General features: G+C 30.7%; 1 protein-coding gene across 1 annotated transcript; it reads right to left on the bottom strand.

Moving 5' to 3' along the window:
• LOC109722441 lies at nucleotides 14,271–17,688 on the bottom strand. Its single transcript, XM_020250509.1, has 3 exons — nucleotides 17,437–17,688; nucleotides 15,902–16,222; nucleotides 14,271–14,632 (listed from the first exon to the last, which is right to left on the bottom strand). Exons 1-3 carry the CDS (start codon nucleotides 17,602–17,604, stop codon nucleotides 14,366–14,368), a joined length of 756 nt encoding a protein of 251 aa, XP_020106098.1. The 5' UTR covers nucleotides 17,605–17,688; the 3' UTR covers nucleotides 14,271–14,365.

The raw sequence follows: 19,003 nt of genomic DNA, 5'->3' as shown, positions 1-19,003 counted from the left end.
GGGTGTTTGGTTTGTCGGAAAAGTATGAAAAAGTTTTTCAAGAAATCTTTTTTTCATGAAAAATCGCATTTTCAGTTTTCTGTCTGTTTGGTTTCTTTTTAAAAAAAAAAAATAGCTTTTATCGAAACTTGTTTTTCAAATTTTATGGCAAATTAACAATTTTGTTTTCTGAATTTTTCGTAGAAAAATAAAAATGTTAATTTTTCATAAAATTTCGAAAGAAGTTTTCTAAAAATACTAAATATTCTTGGAACGAAACAGACGAAAAATTGAAAAAGACAAAAAATTGAAAAAGAGCTTTTCCGTGAAAACCTTGTATCTCGGAATTTTATTTTTCACACTTTTTTGAAAAACCAAACAACCCCTAAGTGTCTAATGCTTAAGTTGCAATGTTACACTCATCTTGTTCTCTACTTCAAATCAAATACTTCTAATTAATTATTATTTTGAGGATCAATCATCCATGTCATTAGTCAACTCCTTACTATCATGTTGCTCCAAAATGTCACACAAATGACTAGTAAAAAAAGCTCAAAAGATCTATTTAACATCCCTACTCATATACGGATATAAAAAATATGTGAGATTAACAAGTGAAATAAACGAATAAAATTTAATCTCTTAAACATTAAAGATAAGAATCGTATGTCACAACTTTTTATAAAATGACCGTAGCATAATATTGATATACTATTTGAAAGAACGAAAACAAATATAGCATGGAATTTAACAATCACTTTAAAAGTCGTGAACATATCGAGAAGAGCAAAACATAAGAATTAATGACATTACAATAAAAATATAGAAAGATAATAGAAAACTAGGAGAAAGTGTACGATAAAAGCGAATTAATTTTGTATTTTAGCCCGTATCTTTTGGGGGACCAAATGTATATAAACAACTATATATCAACTAGTAATACAAATGTTTAGATCTTAAACTCAACAACTAATTATTAATGCTTAAATTTCATTACACTGATTATTTGTTTATTCTTCTTCTTGTTTTATTAAGAAAATAATATTTTTTCGAGTAATGTTGTACTCACTCACATGTTTTGCACCATTTTACTTTCAATTGGTTGCAAATATATAGAATGATAATTACAGTAACCAGAGAAAACAAATAAAAAAGTGTCAGATCAATGTATGTTAAAAGAAAATTACATTTTTTTTTTTTTTTTGGTTAATGTTGTTAAAACTCTTGAGTTGCTTGTTGTAAACACGAGGAGTAACAAAAGGAAAATTAATGAAAAGTGATTGGGGACAATGCACTAAATTTCTGGGTTCCTTTCTCTTAAAAGGAGGCCAAGGGTTTGTCTCACAACCTCACATGGTGGGGCTCTCTCCATACATAGTGTGTGGCTTTACTCCAATTCAATGCTAGCAATATGTGTATACATTAAACTTTTCAAAAAATGTAAAAAAAAAAAAAAAATCTTATGGTATAGCGTATTTTCATTTCGGTGTACTGTAACACTATTTGTATCGCCTGATACGTATGTACATGATTTGTTTTTTTGTTTATTTATAGGGGCATGTTGTTTGCCCAATTGTTGAATATAAATATTATAAGAAAAATAATCGTTTCACATTATTTTTGCATAGTTTCATAGCAGGGGATCATGAATTCGAATTGCACCAAAAAATACTATTCTTTAGGATCTTGAGTCTACAGAGAAAAAAGAATGTGTTATGTTATTTAACATTGGAGGCTGAATTTGATCTAACTTTGATTTGGGGAGAGTTTCATATTTTCAGCTGAACTCGGTGTCTCGAAGAAAATATTGTACTCTTAACTATGTTATAATGAAGTTTCTTCTTACTCTGATATCCGGAGATACTAGTTTCGGTCTAACCACGTAAATATCAGTATTCTTGGTTGTGCGATTACATGATTTCTTTGTGTTTATTATTATCGCTTATGTGTTTGCTTCCACTATTCCTTAATACCTCGATTTGATTCTTTTCCAATACAATCCATGTACATTATTAGTATTGATTGAAAATAAAAACAAACTCAAATTATGACGAGACTAAGCATATAAAAAACGCTGTTCTTTTGAGAACTCTTAAACTTTCAGAGAAAAATAATTATTTTATACTATTTGACACGTGAGTTTGAATTTGATCTAACTTTAATTTGAAACCTGAAACTAAATACTGATTCTAATGAGCTTTGGATCGGGTTGAAGCTAAAACACAATTTAAAATACAATCCATATCCATTAGTATAGATTCAAAAACCAAGACACTACAAAAAAATTAGATTATAGGGACATATTTTTTGGACTCTTTTATATAAGTGTTCCATTTATGTCAAAATCTTTTAAAAAAATCTACTAACGCCTAAATATAAAGCTCAATCCAATCAAAAATAAAAAGTTCATCTATTCAACCAACCACACACAGCCTACTCGGCCCGATTACAAATAAAAAAGAAAAAAAAAAAAAGTTTGATCACTATCTCGCCTTCTCCTCCTCGGCCGCAGCCGGCAAGATAGGATTTCGATGGCTGGAGTTCGACTGGGAGAATCTCGCAGGACCCTAGAGGGCTACGATTGCCACATATCCCTCCACACAAGTCGCTAGAGAAGTGGATGCCAAATATCGAGGCGGCCCTACTATAGCGACTCCATATATAGTAACACTTTTAAAAAGCGTTGGTAATTTAGCCAACAACACTTTTTTGACCTATATCAATAATATTTAAAAGTATCACTACACACCGTTTTTATTATAGTGAGAATAGCAACTTCAAGGGCATTTATAGACACTAAACAAAATCACAACATTGATATAAACACTATACAATCCTTTTATTTTCTTTTTGTAGTTTACTTAGTCATAAAACTGTATAAACTAAACTACTCTTAAGGGGCCGTTTGGTTGCATGTAGTTGCAGCTGCAATGCAGTTGTAACTGCATGTAAATGCAAATTTCGTATTTGGTTTGATGTGTTTAACTCCAACTGCTGCAGTAGGAACTGCAGGAGGAGGCCCAACTGCAGCAGTTCGAACTACGCCCAAATTGGCCGTAGTTCCAATTACAATAGTTGGAGAGAGCAACTTTAAATAAAAGGTATGCTTACCTCCTCAATATTTTTCAAATAAAGATTATTTTTCTTTTTACATTGGAGGTAATCTCCCCATCATATATATATAAAATAATAAAATTTTAAAAATTATTTCTCAACTGCATGCAACCAAATAAATTATTTATACTTACAGCGCTTTCTACTACATCCAACCAAACAAAATTCATGTAGTTATAACTACTGTATTTTTAACGGCATGCATCTCTAACTACACTGCATTTATAATTATATCTAGCCAAACGGCCCTAAGTTGTTTAGTAATGCGGAGATTAAAAGTAACTGCTTTTATGCTTTGAAAAACCTAAAAGATGCAAAAGCATGTTTAATTTTCCTTTCTCCAACACTATGTATAAAAGTGCCATGGAAATCACTACTATCAAAGAAAAATCACTTTAAATTTATTTGAATCTTTTAAAGTGTAAAAGCATGTTTTTATTTTTTTGATAACACCAGCTTTACAGGAATCGAATCATTAGGTTTACTCATCTAAAGATGCATACATAATAGTACAAAGTACATTCAAAATAGTAGCACATAATAATTCAATTATTATGTACATTGTATTAGCACATAGTGTGTAAAAAAGTACATTTTATATGTCGAATGCTAAAATTAAAAGTTTTTGAATTAATACCTAACTCATTTAATATGTTCCACAATATTTTTAAATCTATATATTATATATAAATCAAAATGCTTAGATTATCTAAATAAATATATTTTTTTATATTAGGTGTTTTGAGATATCCTATATCACATCTATCTTATGATTGGAGTGTAGGTTGGAAATAATAATCTAAACTTAATTTAAAATTTAGTTAGAAATAGAGTATATTCAAATTATACATTGATTATATTTAAAAGTTTATGTACTTTGAGTAGAATTTGTAATTATTCAGAATAAAAGTTTGATTTATCATCTGCTGTGACTTGATAACTATATATAGTTAAGTATGAGTTAATTAGATAAATAAGTTATAGTAAACATGGCTACATAGGTGTTGCCGAGAATGCAAATTAAATACCTTTTATTAATAAAGTATTAGTTTAGTTATCTTTTTTTTTCAATGTCTCTTCTCCATATTATTTTATTTGATTTTAAATCTTGGGCTATATAATCAGTATTAGCATAAGTACCGATTTCAACAGTAATTTATATCAGAGCAATTCACGCTTCCAACAGTGTATGTATACACACCCGGTTGAAGCAATAATTTTGCCCAAAAAAGGACCAACTTGAAAACTAAATACTCCTAATAGACCAAATTGGAAATATGAGCTTTTTCAGGCATTTTTGTGTAAAATCTCCATCTCAGGATCTCAGAAAAACCAGTACAAAACAACCCCCGGATAAACCGGAGAAGCATAATGCCCCACTTCACCTAACCTTTTTTTTAAAATTTTTTTTTTATTTTCTCTCTCTCTCTCTCTCTCTCTGACCCCACTAACTACAATTAACATCTACACAGGTTGGATTCTTTTTGTTAGTGAAAGGAAAATTAAAAAAAAAAAGAAGGAAAAAAAAAAAGAGGAAGTGCATGAGTGGCCAACATCTCATTCCTTCACTTTTTGTCCCCATCACTCTTTTTCCCATTTCAAGCCCCCTTTTTCTATTTCCATTGGATGTGTTGATGATGAAATTAAATTCACTGGTGAGGTAAAATTGGGATAACTTTGATGAATTAATCCTCAAAGGAAATAAAGATAATGCTTTGTCCAGTTAAGTGTCTGTTTAGCTCTGCTTAAGTACCTAGTTTTCGTTTTAAACAACATAAATTGTTTATTTCTAAATGAAATAAACGAAGCAGGTAGCGTGCTACCTATCTCTCTCAAAAAAAAAGAAAAACAACGTAAACTGTTTATGAAGCGATTTGGACTTTCACGCAAAGCTAAGAAGGGAAAAATCAATAGTTATGATAAAGTAGGTCAGATAATCGAAATCGCACTGTATTGAACAGAACAGAAGTACCGTGTATAAGTAAGCTTTATGTTACTGTTGAAAACAAAAGAAAAAATAAAAATATCTTATCTTTCATGTTAACTTTGTAGATATGATCTTTTATACATCCCATTTTAATTTTTAACAATGACCTCTTTTAAGAAAGATGACTTTGAAATATGAAAAAGTCTTAAAAATTAAAGATACAAATGTATAGAGCGTAGCTAAGCTTTGTCCCATTTTTGAATATTTATCAAATAATCCAAATCAAGTGACTAAACTGATTAGATAGCAAAATTGGAAACTTTTAAAAATTAAATAGTCGAATCAAAATAAATCATAATTTAGGTAAGTTTGAAATATTTTTTACTTAATTATAAATTATAGTGGCTATTGAAAGCATTAATGAGAGGGTATTTAGAAGAGCAGTCCACTGCTGATTTGGTGGACTAGGTCCAGGCAACAATATCTCAACTCTCACTATTTTTATTTTCCTATTATAGCATGGCCCAGTAAAGCACTAATAAATATCAACCAACAAAAGCTAATTGCGAAAATATTAACATTCAAAGTTTATATACTTCTTTTATACCTAGGCATTTTAAAGTACTATAAAACACGTTTAGAGCTTGTTTGGTTTAAGAGTGGAATTGAAATGAATAATAGAATGAGAATGAATTGAAATGGCAATTGGATTGCCCCACTCCCCCAACACGTTTGGTTTATTTCTGGATTGGAAATCGGAATAAATTATTCCTATTTCACTGTTTGGTTGATATAAAGTAAAAAAATAATAGAATAATATAATACTAATTTCACTTTTAAATATAATTTTATAAAACTATCTAAAATTTATTAAAAAAAATTAATACTACTCTCAAGTTAGAGCTATGTCAAAAAAATTTGAATTTATTTTAAAAATTTTTATGCAGGAAATTACAAAAAAAAAAGCCATTTTTTTTTAATGATGAGATAAGAGAGAAGAGATCGGTATAGGGAGAGAAATGATGGATAAGATGGAGAAATGTTGGGCTGGGCTTGAGGAAGAGGTGAGTGGTCTCCAAGCCAGGATTGAAACTTCAATCCGGGCTTTGAGACCAGAATCAATTTGTAAGCTAATGGACCATTCCCATTCCGGATGGGAGTCTCAAACCGATGCATGTGAACCAAACAAAATTAGTAGGATTTGATCAAACCGATTCCCATTTCGGATCCAAAATGTACGAACCAAACATGCCCTTAATAAATTAAAAATTGATATTAAGACCTCTTAGGGCGTGTTTGGTTCGAAGTCGGAATCAGAATCAGAATCAGAATCGAAATAAGCTAGAATCGAAATCGGAATGACTCATTACCTAATTCTGTTTGGTTCATTACCTGAATCGGAATCGGAATCGGAATAAATCATTCCCATTGTCGGTGTTTGGTTCAGGTAAATATAAAAAACATAATCAAATTAATATAGTAACTTTATCTTTACAATATATTAATAAATTCAAATTAAAAATTAAATATTAAATATTTACATCAAAATTTTGAAATAATATCAAAATTTTAAATCTATTTTTTTTTTTAAATAAACTTTGAAGTTGAGTGGATATTTCAAAATATAAAACTAAATTTTAATTTATTCAAATTCAAATTTAGAATTACAATTTAAATTTTAATTTGAATCCATAAATTTAATTTATGTTTTAAATAAAATTTGAATAAAACTTTATATAAATTAAAATTTAATTTAAATTCAAATTCATAAGTTAGATTTGAAACACTTAATTAAATTTTAATTTTTTTATTCAAGTTCAAATTAAAATTTAAAATTATATATTTAATTTCTAAATTTAAACTCATATTTTAATTAAAAAATTTTAAAAAATAAATTTAATCCAAATGAATATTTATTCCGTCCGGATTCAACTTCCGATCCGGTCTAGAAGGCTGGATTAGAAAAAGAGGTGATTAGGGGATTCCTATTCCACTCGGCAATCGGAATTGGAATGGGACTCCAGCATACCAAATACCCACAAACGGATTCGCCCATTTAGGTTCCGATTCCAGAGTGAAAAAGAAGCAAACCAAACACGCCCTCAGTGTATAAGATGCACTTATACACCCTGTGCATGCATTTAATGTTGGTTTAAATGGGCCAGCATCCTGTCCTGTGGCCGGAGGTCATGTTGGGCCGAGTCATACTCGAGGTGGCGTGAGACTGGATAGACCGAGTCATGTTCGAAGTGACGTGAGGCTGGGTGGGCCTAGTCATAATTGAGCCCCGTGAGCGCTGTATCTGTACGTTTTAAGTGAATTATTTGCGTATTTTTAACAGCTTGAGTTTTTGAGATTAATGGTTAGCGCCAATGATTCGACAAATAGTATCAGAGCCAGTGATCACGGGTTCGATTCCCGTATGTTGCAAATGTGTCCAGATGCTGGAGGAAGAATTGTTGGCTTAAATGAGCCAGCATTCTCCCATGTGGCGGAAGACCATATTGGGGAGAGTCATGTGGCGTGAGACTGGGTGGGCCGAGTCATACTTTAAGTTAATTAATTATATATTTTTAACAATTTGAGGTTTTAGAATTAATGGTTATACAACTCGAGATTTTAGGATTAATGGTCAGCGCCACTTCTCGCATTCGTGGCCAACAAATGCCACGTCAGATTCGGCTCATGCGGGACCCACATGGGCAATCCCATCTAATCACACTAGAGGAGTGTGTGTGGGGCCCGTTTTGGGCCCCACCGCTCTGCTGGGCTCGTGCTTTTGTGTTCCCCATTTGTGTTGGTGATAATATCACATTTTGGTGGGGCCCACCTCAATACACCCGTTTAAAGGGTTTTAGATTCGGCTCACGCGTCTATAGCCTAAAACTAGGCTTTTCTTTTTATAGGCTTTTTTATTTTTTTTATAGTAATTTATTCGATTAATTTCGTATAGGTCTCTATAAATATAGTAAATTATAAATAAATTTTTATAAAGTTCAACTTTCATATATTTTTTTTACAAAAGTTCTGATATTTTCAAATATATTCCTGCTGATAGGATTCATTAGAAAAAATTAGTTAACCATAGATAAAATATTTAACCCTAGTTAGTTAATAAGGTAAATTAACTTTTTTACCCTTCTTTAATTAATAGTTGGAACTTGTGGAAGGACATATTTGTTATGGCAAAAAGGTCATTTCACTTATAAAATAAACAGTATTTTAACGGTAACAAATTAACTAGAGAGATATATTTGAAAATATTAGAATTTTTGTAGGGACAACATATAAAAATTGAACTTTGTAGGGATATATTTGTAATTCATTATGTTTGCAAGGATCTGTATAAAAATAATCCTAATTTGTTATATTTGGGTTAAAAATATATAGTGACACACTCAACTATAGGTGATTCTAAATATCACACTCAGCTAAATTTTTTAGATAAAAAATATATAGAATTTATTCAAACTATGAATCATTTTAAATTGGCTATCTAAAATTTTAAAATATTGATTTTGCTATCCAACATTTTATTTGTTTGATACGAGCCACTCAACAGTATTATTGACTTAAAATTTTAAACTCATTACTTATTTTAATGAATTTATAGTTGCGAGAATTGCATGAATTAAGTATACTAACTAATTATATAAAAATAAACGACATATTCAAATTTTAAAGTCAAAAAAGTCAAAATGTCGTTGACTTGTCTAAATCAAATAAATTGAAAGGTCGAAAGATAAAATTAAATTTTTGAAAGGTTGGAGGACCAATTCAAAATGGTCTATAATTCAGATAAATTTTGTACATTTTTATCAATTTCACACTGAATTGTTGGTTATTTATTATTGGGCTAACATAGATCGAACTTTCTATTTCGTGACAATAGATTCAGAAAACTAATAAATTGAGTTGGATGAGTCAAATAAATTGAGTGGGGCTACAATTCACAAGACCTAATAGCAAGAGGTCCAACAATAAACCCAACGTCCGAATGGATTGAGTCAAGCACTGAGATCGAAACCCTTAAGTGCAATAGGTGTGCCCTTCCTATCAGCACGTGCTTTAATTAGCGCTTACGATCCACATGTAACTCTTTCAAATTCTAATTTTTTAGAATTAAGCGACTTCAGTCAAAATTTTGAAGATTTTATTAAACTTAATAATTTTAATTATATTTTAATAAATAAAATTAGATCAGTTAACGATTAATAACTAATATAATTATTACATTTTATAAAATTGTTAAATTAACCAATTATAGAAACTCCAAAATAAAACTAAATTAGAGATTTAGGAGGTCTCAATCACAAAAAAAAAAAAGACCATTGCATGGACGACCCAAGTAAAGTCGCACAAAAGTTTTACGAAAACACTCTCTTCGCGACGAAAAATTCTAGAATACAATGGGTATATTGGTGGCGTGGGGTAACAAACCAATCAAATGTCTTCTTTTAAGGGTATATGTCTCATCATAATTGTAAAAAAATATTTTTATTGCATTTTTGTTTGAAAAGAAGGAATGTGATTGGCTTGTTACTGATGACGACGTGGTGCAAGTGTGATAGTTTAGAATTCCTCCTTGGCGACACCGTCAAATGTACCGTTCAACATTAGTTTGAAATTTAATACCTAACTATAAGGACGGTGCCTATAAAAGTTTTGTTTCCTATTTTGCCTGGTGTGGCTTTTCATTTACTTGGCAAATTGATTCAGGCTTCGTTTGGAATTGTGAGAATATTGCGTTACGTGCGGTGAGAAACGACGATGAAAAAATATCATGTTTGTTTCCGTACGTCCGCATATTACGGTTAGTCAGTTACGATATATTTTCTACGGTCCCACCGGAGAACGCAAAAGCATATCCCTATATGTTTTTTCTCAACTCCATTCTATCTAACAGCGTTAGATAAACCTCAATACCAAACTAAGCCTCAATCTAGCGAAAAAACTGAAACGAGATTTTGAGTCCTAAAACTCGCCAACTCCTGTTTGCAGTTTTTGATTCTGTTGAAGAAAGAAAACAGTCGGAGATATTTCAATATAGTTATCCTTTTTTATGGCATTATTTAAAAAGTACTTTATCGAGCAGCACTGCACCCTGCAGAAGGACCAAATAATCAACAATTGCGCGGGCTATAACATGGTCCATTAAAAATGTTAAAAAAGGAGATGGGCTGGGCTTGGGCTAAACAGATGGGCCCTCTTACCAAAATCCTCCTATGTGCACGATGCATCCGCACTGTTTATTCTCTTTGCGCAACATGTTCTATTTTTTAGAAAAAACTATAATGCACCAGTTATATTGTTGACGTGGTGTCTTCAATCAATCATCATTTTTTTGGATTCACCCATCCCATCATAGTTATTAGAAAAAAAAAAAATTGTTATACTTTGCCCTCAAAAGAAAAAATATGATTGGCTTGAGATAGATAATGTGGTGTAAATGTTAAAATGTAAACTTTCTCCTATTTTCCTCAATATAGAGTACAAATGAGACAGATGAATATATATATGTTATTAGGGTAATGCTTCTATACTCTTTTTTTTTTTTCCGTTACCGTTCATTCACTTCCATTCAACGGTTCAGATTTAATTTTCTTAAAATTGTGATTTGCAATAGCACGTCACCTTAGGAGAGGTACCGGTCACCAGGTACCTCAAAAAATGGTATTTTTGTCTTTTAATACATGAGCAATTTAGTCATTTTATCTCTATTATATTATCAAAATTTTTATTCTCTTTTTTATTTCTTTTTTCTCTCTCTATCTTTTCTCTCATATTTGACATTTCATATAAGAAAATTTTCAAATTATTTGACAACAAGAACGTGAGATTATTTGGTGAACCAACTGTGGATTTTTTCTATATCCATCTTGAATCCAACCCGAATGATATATAAAGTTTAATATTATATTCGAACTTATATTTTAAAATTTTAAATTTAATATAAAATATTTTGAAATATGGTAAAAAGAAATAATTGTTACGGGTTCTAGTCTTCCGATTTGGATTTGGTTTTGAGTTCCAGAAAATTGGTTAGTTTCGGGTTTAGATATGAATTTTTGAAATTCGTCGAGTTCAGAAATAGATTTTGTGATAGTTAGTCGGGTTCGAATTCAAATTTCTAACCTTTTTTTTTTCTGAATAGAAATCCTAATTTTTTTAATTTTTATGTTTAAAATTATGTTTAAAATATTTATTAGCTCTAACAGTTAAAATACTATTCTGTTTAAAACGTTTATTATCATTAACGGTTCCAGATTGTTCTTAATCTTATTCAGTTTAAAGGGTTGAAATCAGATCTTTGATAGAATAGTTTAAAGTCTGATCAGTCGAATCAATCGGTTCAATTTGGTTTTTAAATCATTGATACTAATTTAATTAAAATGAATAATAAAAGTTAAGAAGCTAATTATAAACCAAAATGTAACAAACTAAAATTTAAAAAATCAACTAAAAATTAAAAAATTTTAATGATAAGAGTCAAAATCAATTTAATAAATCAAATTAATTGGACCGATCAAATTGATAAAATATACAAATAGCCTAGATTTGTTCAATATAAATTTATTAATTTATCACCATTTCCAATTTTGTTTACTCCGGTAAAACTTTGTGGTGGAGATTTATTATAAGCTTAAAATTTAAATTATACAATTTAAATTTATTTATTATAAGTTTAAATTGTACTATACTATTTAAATTTATTGGAGGTTTCTATTTACTTTTTAGGTTCTAAACTTCAATTTTATTTGTTTTCAACTTATATTTTAAATTACAATGCATTATCTTATTATTTTAAAAGATTAATTTTTACTATTAAAATTTGAATTAATTTTGTCCATACAATTCTATTCTAAGAATAAATTTGAATTATACCCTATATTTCTAATCAATTATCCACATTAAATTTTTTAAATAGTGATAAAGAATTAATATCTAAATTAGAAAAATTCTTAAATATTTTTAAACATATTAAATATGTTGAATTTAAATATTTTGCACCCATTCAATTTTTTAAAATTAGTAATACAAAATTAATGTCTAAGATGAATTCATAATTTTGTTAAACCTATAAAATATGTTAAATTTAAATATTTACTAACATTACAAATTTTTTTGAATAATGATACAAAATTAATGTCTAAAGCAGAACAATTCTAATTTTTTTTAACATATTAAATACATTTAATTTATAATTTTTTTACCTACATTCAAATTATTTTTAAATAAGTGATACAAAATTAGGGTTTGTTTGGTTCATCCATTTTGGGTATGGAATGAAAATCGGTTTGATCAAATCTGGTTAATTTTGTTTGGTTCGCATGAATCGGTTTGGGATTCCTATTCTGGACTGGAATGGGAATGGCCCATTAGCCTTCAACTTGATTCCGATCTTCTAAACCGGATTGGGATTTCATTCCGGAAGCCAACTAAGTTCTCGAAGCCCATGTGACCATCTCACTCTCCTTCTCTTCACCCCTTTCTCATCAAAAAAAAAAAAACCTATCATCTCTCAAAATCCTATTCCTAATCCATACCAATAAAAGTTTTTTAAAATAAATTTGATATTTTTTTTGGAAAACTTATTAGAGAATAGTATTATATTTTTCATAAATTTTAAATAATATAAATTTATATTTGAGAGTAAAATTAGTATTAAAATATTCTATAATTTTTTTAGTTTATACGAACTAAACAATGAAATGTGAATAACTCATTTCAATTCCCAATCCACAAATAAACCAAACGTCTTGGGAGAGTGGGTCATTCCAATTCATTCCCATTCCAATTCCACCCTTGAACCAAACAAGCCCTTAATGTCTAAACTTTAGGAATTTAAAATTTTTCTTATACATATTAAGTATGTTGAATTAAAATATTTATCAACATTACAAATTTTTTAAATAGTAATACAAAATTCCTCTAACTTAAATTTCAATTTTTTAATATTTAATATTTAATATTTAATATTTAAATTTAACGTATTTAGAAATAAAACTATTTCTAAAATTTCTATAATTTAAATTAATGCCTAAATTTTAGAAACACTAAAATTTCTAAACTAAATGTGTAAATCGATTCCCAATTAATGCCTAAATTAGGGTAATCAATCAATTTCCTAAATTAGTGAAAATTAATGCATAAATTTAGGATATCAATTAAAAGTTTCTTTAAATGTTGTATAGTTTAATTACCGAAATAACCTCAAATGATGTAATCCATTTTCCTGCTAAATGTTAAAATTATATCTTTACCCTTTATTAATCAACGGTTAAGATCTATTTTATTTTTTTAATTAATCAACGGTTAAGATCTATTTTATTTTTTTAATAATAAAGTACCGAATCATTTCTCTAGAAAAAAATCCATAGTTGGTTCACAAAATAATCTCATGTTCTTGTTGTCAAATAATTTAAAAATTTTCTTATATGAAATACCAAATATGAGAGGAAAGATAGAGAGAGGAAAAAGAAATAAAGAGAGAATAAAATTTTAATAATATAATAGAGATAAAATGACTAAATTGCTCATATATTAAAAGATAAAAATATTCTTTTTTGAGGTACCTGGTGACCGGTACCACTCCTAAAATGACCTGCTATTGCAGGTCACAATTTTAAGAAAATTAAATCTGTACCGTTGAGTGGGAGTGATTGAACAGCAACGGAAAAAAAAAAAAGTATAGAAGCATTACTCTTTTTTCTATACCCATCTTGAATCCAACCCGAATCATATATAAAGTTTAATATTATATTCGAATTTATATTTTAAAATTTTAAATTTAATATAAAATATTTTGAAATATGGTAAAAAGAAATAATTGTTTTGGGTTCCAGTCTTCCGGTTTGGATTTGGTTTTGGGTTTCAAAAAATTGGTTAGTTTTGGGTTTAGATTTGGATTTTTGAAATCCATCGAGTTTAGAAATAGATTTTGTGATTGTTAATCAGATTCGAATTCAAATTTCTAACTTTTTTTTTTTCTGAATAGTAATCCTAATCTTTTTAATTTTTATGTTTAAACTAAATTCGAAAATTTCTAAACTAAATTTGTAAATTAATGCCTAATTAATGCCTAAATTAGGGTAATCAATCAATTTCCTAAATTAGTGCAAATTAATGTATGAATTTAGGATATCAATTAAAAGTTTCTTTAAATGATGTATAGTTTAATTACCGAAATAATCTCGAATAATGTAACCCATTTACCTGCTAAATATTAAAATTACACCTTTACCCTCTATTAATCAACGGTTAAGTTTTATTTTATTTTTTTAATAATAAAGTACCGAATAATTTCTCATATTTATCAACATATATAAGCCTTATAAAGAGATCTCAACTTAGGTAAGAAGCAGGAGGAGAGGACGTTGGATTCCCGACCACATTTCTTGGTCCAGGTTTCGCCGTCATCCTCTCCATTCCGGCCGCGCCAAACTGGAATTGGTGGAGCGGCGTCGAATTACTGTCCAGTATATACAACACCGCCACCGTAAACACCGACCACGCGAACATCGAAATCGGCCCGAAGATCCACAGCAACAAGGTGGTCGCAAAGTACAGCGCCCTGAGCCCCATCGACCAGAAGGTGCCACCCCGTATCACCTGCTAAACAATATTAAATATGAAAATACTATTCTTTAACGGCTTAAGTTTTATTTATTGTGGGGCCAAAATGGTAATTTCAGTTGGTTATCAATTAATTATGAGCTCCAAAAGTGAGAAGGTCATTGGAAGCTTAATACTTTGATGAAACAATCCGATATTTTACATTCAAATTGATAATATGTAGAATTCTAAACAATGTTGTTAATTTCACATTGGAGATTCTGAGTTCCTATTATTCTAGGATACTACTTATATTTAGTTTCTCCTCTCTTTTTTTTTTGTAATAAAATACTGTACTTCAAGTAATAATATAAGCCGGGTAAACTATACTTTTGGTCTTCAAACTATAAGATGCATGATATTTTGATCCTTAAATTTTAATTTATTATAATTTTTAGCTTGAATTTTCTGAATCGTTGCAATCAGAGACCCACAACTCAATTGAGTTAATTAAATACTGATATATCACTAACATGAAGGTGATATAGCGGTGTTGTGCTTGATGTCATAGCATGATTTAAATACCACGTCACTTCCACATCAGTGATATGTTAATATTGAATTAACTAAAATGAATTGTCAAATTTAATTGCGAAAATTCAGAAAGTTCGAATCACAGATAAGCAATGCTATTCATACATCCAAAAATAGGTGTATATTATATACAGCTAAATTACAGAAAACCTCCATATTAAAATCCGATTTTTTACTTCTCTCTCTGTCATTTAAAAATCTTTGTCCCCTTGTAAAATAAAAAACATTCACTTCACTTCTTGCCGTTAGTGATCTGTTAGGGTTTCGTTTATAAAATATTATTATATATTTTTTTATACCAAAAATGTCCTAAGCCTTCTCTCCTGTTGTCAAAAATGGTGAGGGGCAAAATGGTCATTTTGTCATCACAGTTTACACCGTAGTCCCTGTGAATATTTTTTATTTTATAAGGAGGCAAAATATAGATTTTTAAATGACAAGAAGGGAAAGTGAAAAATCAAATTTTGATAGAAAAATTTTATGTAATTTAGCCATTATATACCGCACTCTTCTAATGATAAAACTACTCTTCTACCATATCGACGTCACTCGTGAAAAAACTCTATCTATAGAATGGGTGGGTATACCTTATACACCCAAAGGAGCCGTGTGGGTAGGGTGTGTGTTTGTTTTCTTTTTTTTTAGCAAGCAATCCTACTTGTATACGAAAAAGTAGGTGTAAATTATATCCAATTATTATATTTTTAGAGAAAAATAGTAATTTTGCATTACCGCGGTCTGGACGTAGCTGACCGGAATGTCAGAGTCGAGCGTGCTGATCAAGAAGCTGGCATGGACGAAATATCGGGAGGAGTGGACGAAGCAAATGAAGGCCACGAGGAAGCAGAGGAGGATGGAGACGTATTTCAAGGAGGCCGTGGACTGGCTCGTGTCGCCGTAGACCACCTCGGCCATGAGGGGTTTCGACGTCGACCCGTGGGCCCACGTGCCGATGAGGGAGCTCAGCGCGATAGAGACTGAGGCGAGGTTCGCGGACGCCGACCGGCTGGTCGATATCACTTGCAAGGCAATGCCCGTCTCCTTCTGACTCCCCTGCATCACATATAGTTTCGTAGCGTTTCATCGGTTCCTCTCTTGCGACCGTCAATTATATAGAAACTCGTGGTTTGCAAAATGTAACACTTTATTATTTTTTTTCAATTATTGCTTGTTATGAAAACGTAAAATAGAAATTGTAAAAGGACGAAGTACTGCATTTTAAAGTACATGTTATTAAACTACAAGGATGCTGTACCAGAGAATTTTGAATTTTTTTTAATTTTAAAAAATGTTGTAGAAAATAGGACTGATAAGTCAATGAATCATACTGGAGACAAAAAGAAACAATTCAAAATTCTCTGGTACAGCATCCTTGTAGTTTAATAACATGTACTTTAAAATGCAGTACTTCGTCCTTTTACAATTTCTATTTTACGTTTTNCAGAGAATTTTGAATTTTTTTTAATTTTAAAAAATGTTGTAGAAAATAGGACTGATAAGTCAATGAATCATACTGGAGACAAAAAGAAACAATTCAAAGAAAAAGGCATTTTCTTAAAACTGATTGAAAGTTTTAAAATTTGTCAAAAGAAGATTAATTGTTGAATCATTCTCTCTTACTTCATTTTATAAAGAGAAAGCATGCACAATTAAGCACATCAAGTACCATTGTGCTCATGCTTCCATTTATTTATGATACAGAAATCTATGATTCAATCGTCCATTGAAAGCCGAATCCATCTCATCCGATGAATCACTTAAATGGGTAAGCATACTGCCCTATGGCGGGAGGCCATGTTGGGCCTAATCATGTTCAAAATGGCGTCAGGCTGGGTGGGTCGATTCATGTTCGAAATGGCATGAGGCTGGTTGAGCCGAGTCACAATCGAGACCCGTGGGCACTATTTGTACGTTTTAAGTGAATTGGTTGCGTATTTCTAACAGTTCGAGCTTTTGAGATTAATGATTAGCGCCAACGATCAGACACAACGATCCGACGCAGTCAACATTTCAAATGAGTATTGAGTAGAAAATTCTATGTTCTGGATTGTGGGAGATTTGTTTCCCATGAATTGCTATTTGAATAATCTCCTATTTATGTAGTTCTACAGCTAGGGAATTAAGAAACTCATTTGGATCCACTAGTAATATATAAACAACACACATTTAGCCATGCATATGAACAACAAATCCTATTCCTTGCCTACAACAACAAAATGATAAGAAATGAACCAAAAAGACGAAGAAACAGATGATACAAATCAAACCTGCAACATCCTCTCGACCCAGGCTCGCTTGTTGTGGTTCTCGTATCCGATTACGGTGGTGTGTGGACACCGAAGAATCCGGTAGAGGAGGAAGAGATGGTACCCAACCATGATAACAAGGCCACTAGGGACTAATACCAAATCTATTGATCTTTGATCCAGCAACATCTCTCTCTCTCTCTCTCTTTAATTCTCTTTCTCTCTTTAATTTCTCCTCCACTAGCTATTCTTATTCTCTTTATATGGTCTCTTTCTCTCTTGATTTTTACATTTTTGCTTCCAAAGAGTTGCAAAATCAAAGTACATGTACAACATGAATGTAGCTGCGAAACTAAGGCATGTTTGAATTAATTGCTTATAGTATGGTGCTATATATTCTTCATATGTATAGTACTTAATTACTAGTTGTTTGCCAACCAAAGTGTGAGGGAGTGTCCAAGTGACAACGCATTTTCGCATTTTTTACTATTATTATATGATATAAAATGTACCATTTTATTAGTTTGCACATATATTTTGTAAATTGCAGGCTAATAATGAGTATAGCATTTTGCTATCTTTTAGTTCATAAATGTAACGCTTTGCTATCATTTTTAAAGATGGATTCTCATAGAAAAGTAAAATTAAAATAACAAGTATATACATTCTGAACCAGGAAAGTACAAACTACAAATGCGATATTACGCAAAAGTTTTTTTTTCTTTTTTGTTACAAGTTTTTTCTTTTCAAATCTAGTATATATCTGTTGTTGGAATAATAGACAGCAGAAACTTGAAAACTGGATTGTTAATGTATTGAGAAATCAAAATTGAATTTGATTGCTAGCTTATTTTACAAGGCTTCTTGGATCGTCCTTTCTTTGAAACTTCTGGATCTTCCACATGTTTCGTCTTCTCCCACACATCGCGAATCGGATGTGAGGAGGGCTTCCGAAGTTCTTTAGTATATTCACACTCCAAAGCCAGGAAACGTTGTTCCTTTGATACTTTTGGATCTTCCATGTGTTATGTCTCCTCCTATACGTCGCGGATTGAATGTGAAGAGGGTGACCAGATTTCTCTACTATGTTCACACTCCAAAATCCATGAACGTCGGTGAACTATATTCATACTCCAAAAGCATTTCAAAATTCATGAATGTTACGACAAACGCACAAACAGAAACAAAATGGCGAATATGAAACACTCAAACCACAAGCAGAAAATAAAGATAACACACAGATTTACATGAAAAATTTTTTGCAGGAAAAAATCACGGGCGAGGGAGAAGAGAACTTCACTATCGAACGAAAAAAGGAATACAATGTTCAGCGGCTTACAACCAACCACGATCTCACGCCTCTAGGGCAAAAAACGAAAAGAAAATTCATAACGGATTTCGGATCCGATCCGTACTGCTACCCACCACAGACATTCATTTTTTCTTCACAAAATTGTTTTCCAAATTGGTCGCACCGTGAAGCTTTCGGCCAGTCGAAAATTCAAACTTGAGTCGATAATCAATTTTGAGTCACACCTAACAATGAATGTCGGTGGCATTTGTACGGAAAGGAGGAAGAAAGAGAAAA

Source organism: Ananas comosus, linkage group 16 (genome assembly GCF_001540865.1).
Source record: "Ananas comosus cultivar F153 linkage group 16, ASM154086v1, whole genome shotgun sequence".
Taxonomy (NCBI): domain Eukaryota; kingdom Viridiplantae; phylum Streptophyta; class Magnoliopsida; order Poales; family Bromeliaceae; genus Ananas; species Ananas comosus.
This window is presented reverse-complemented; position numbering and strand designations above follow the sequence as displayed.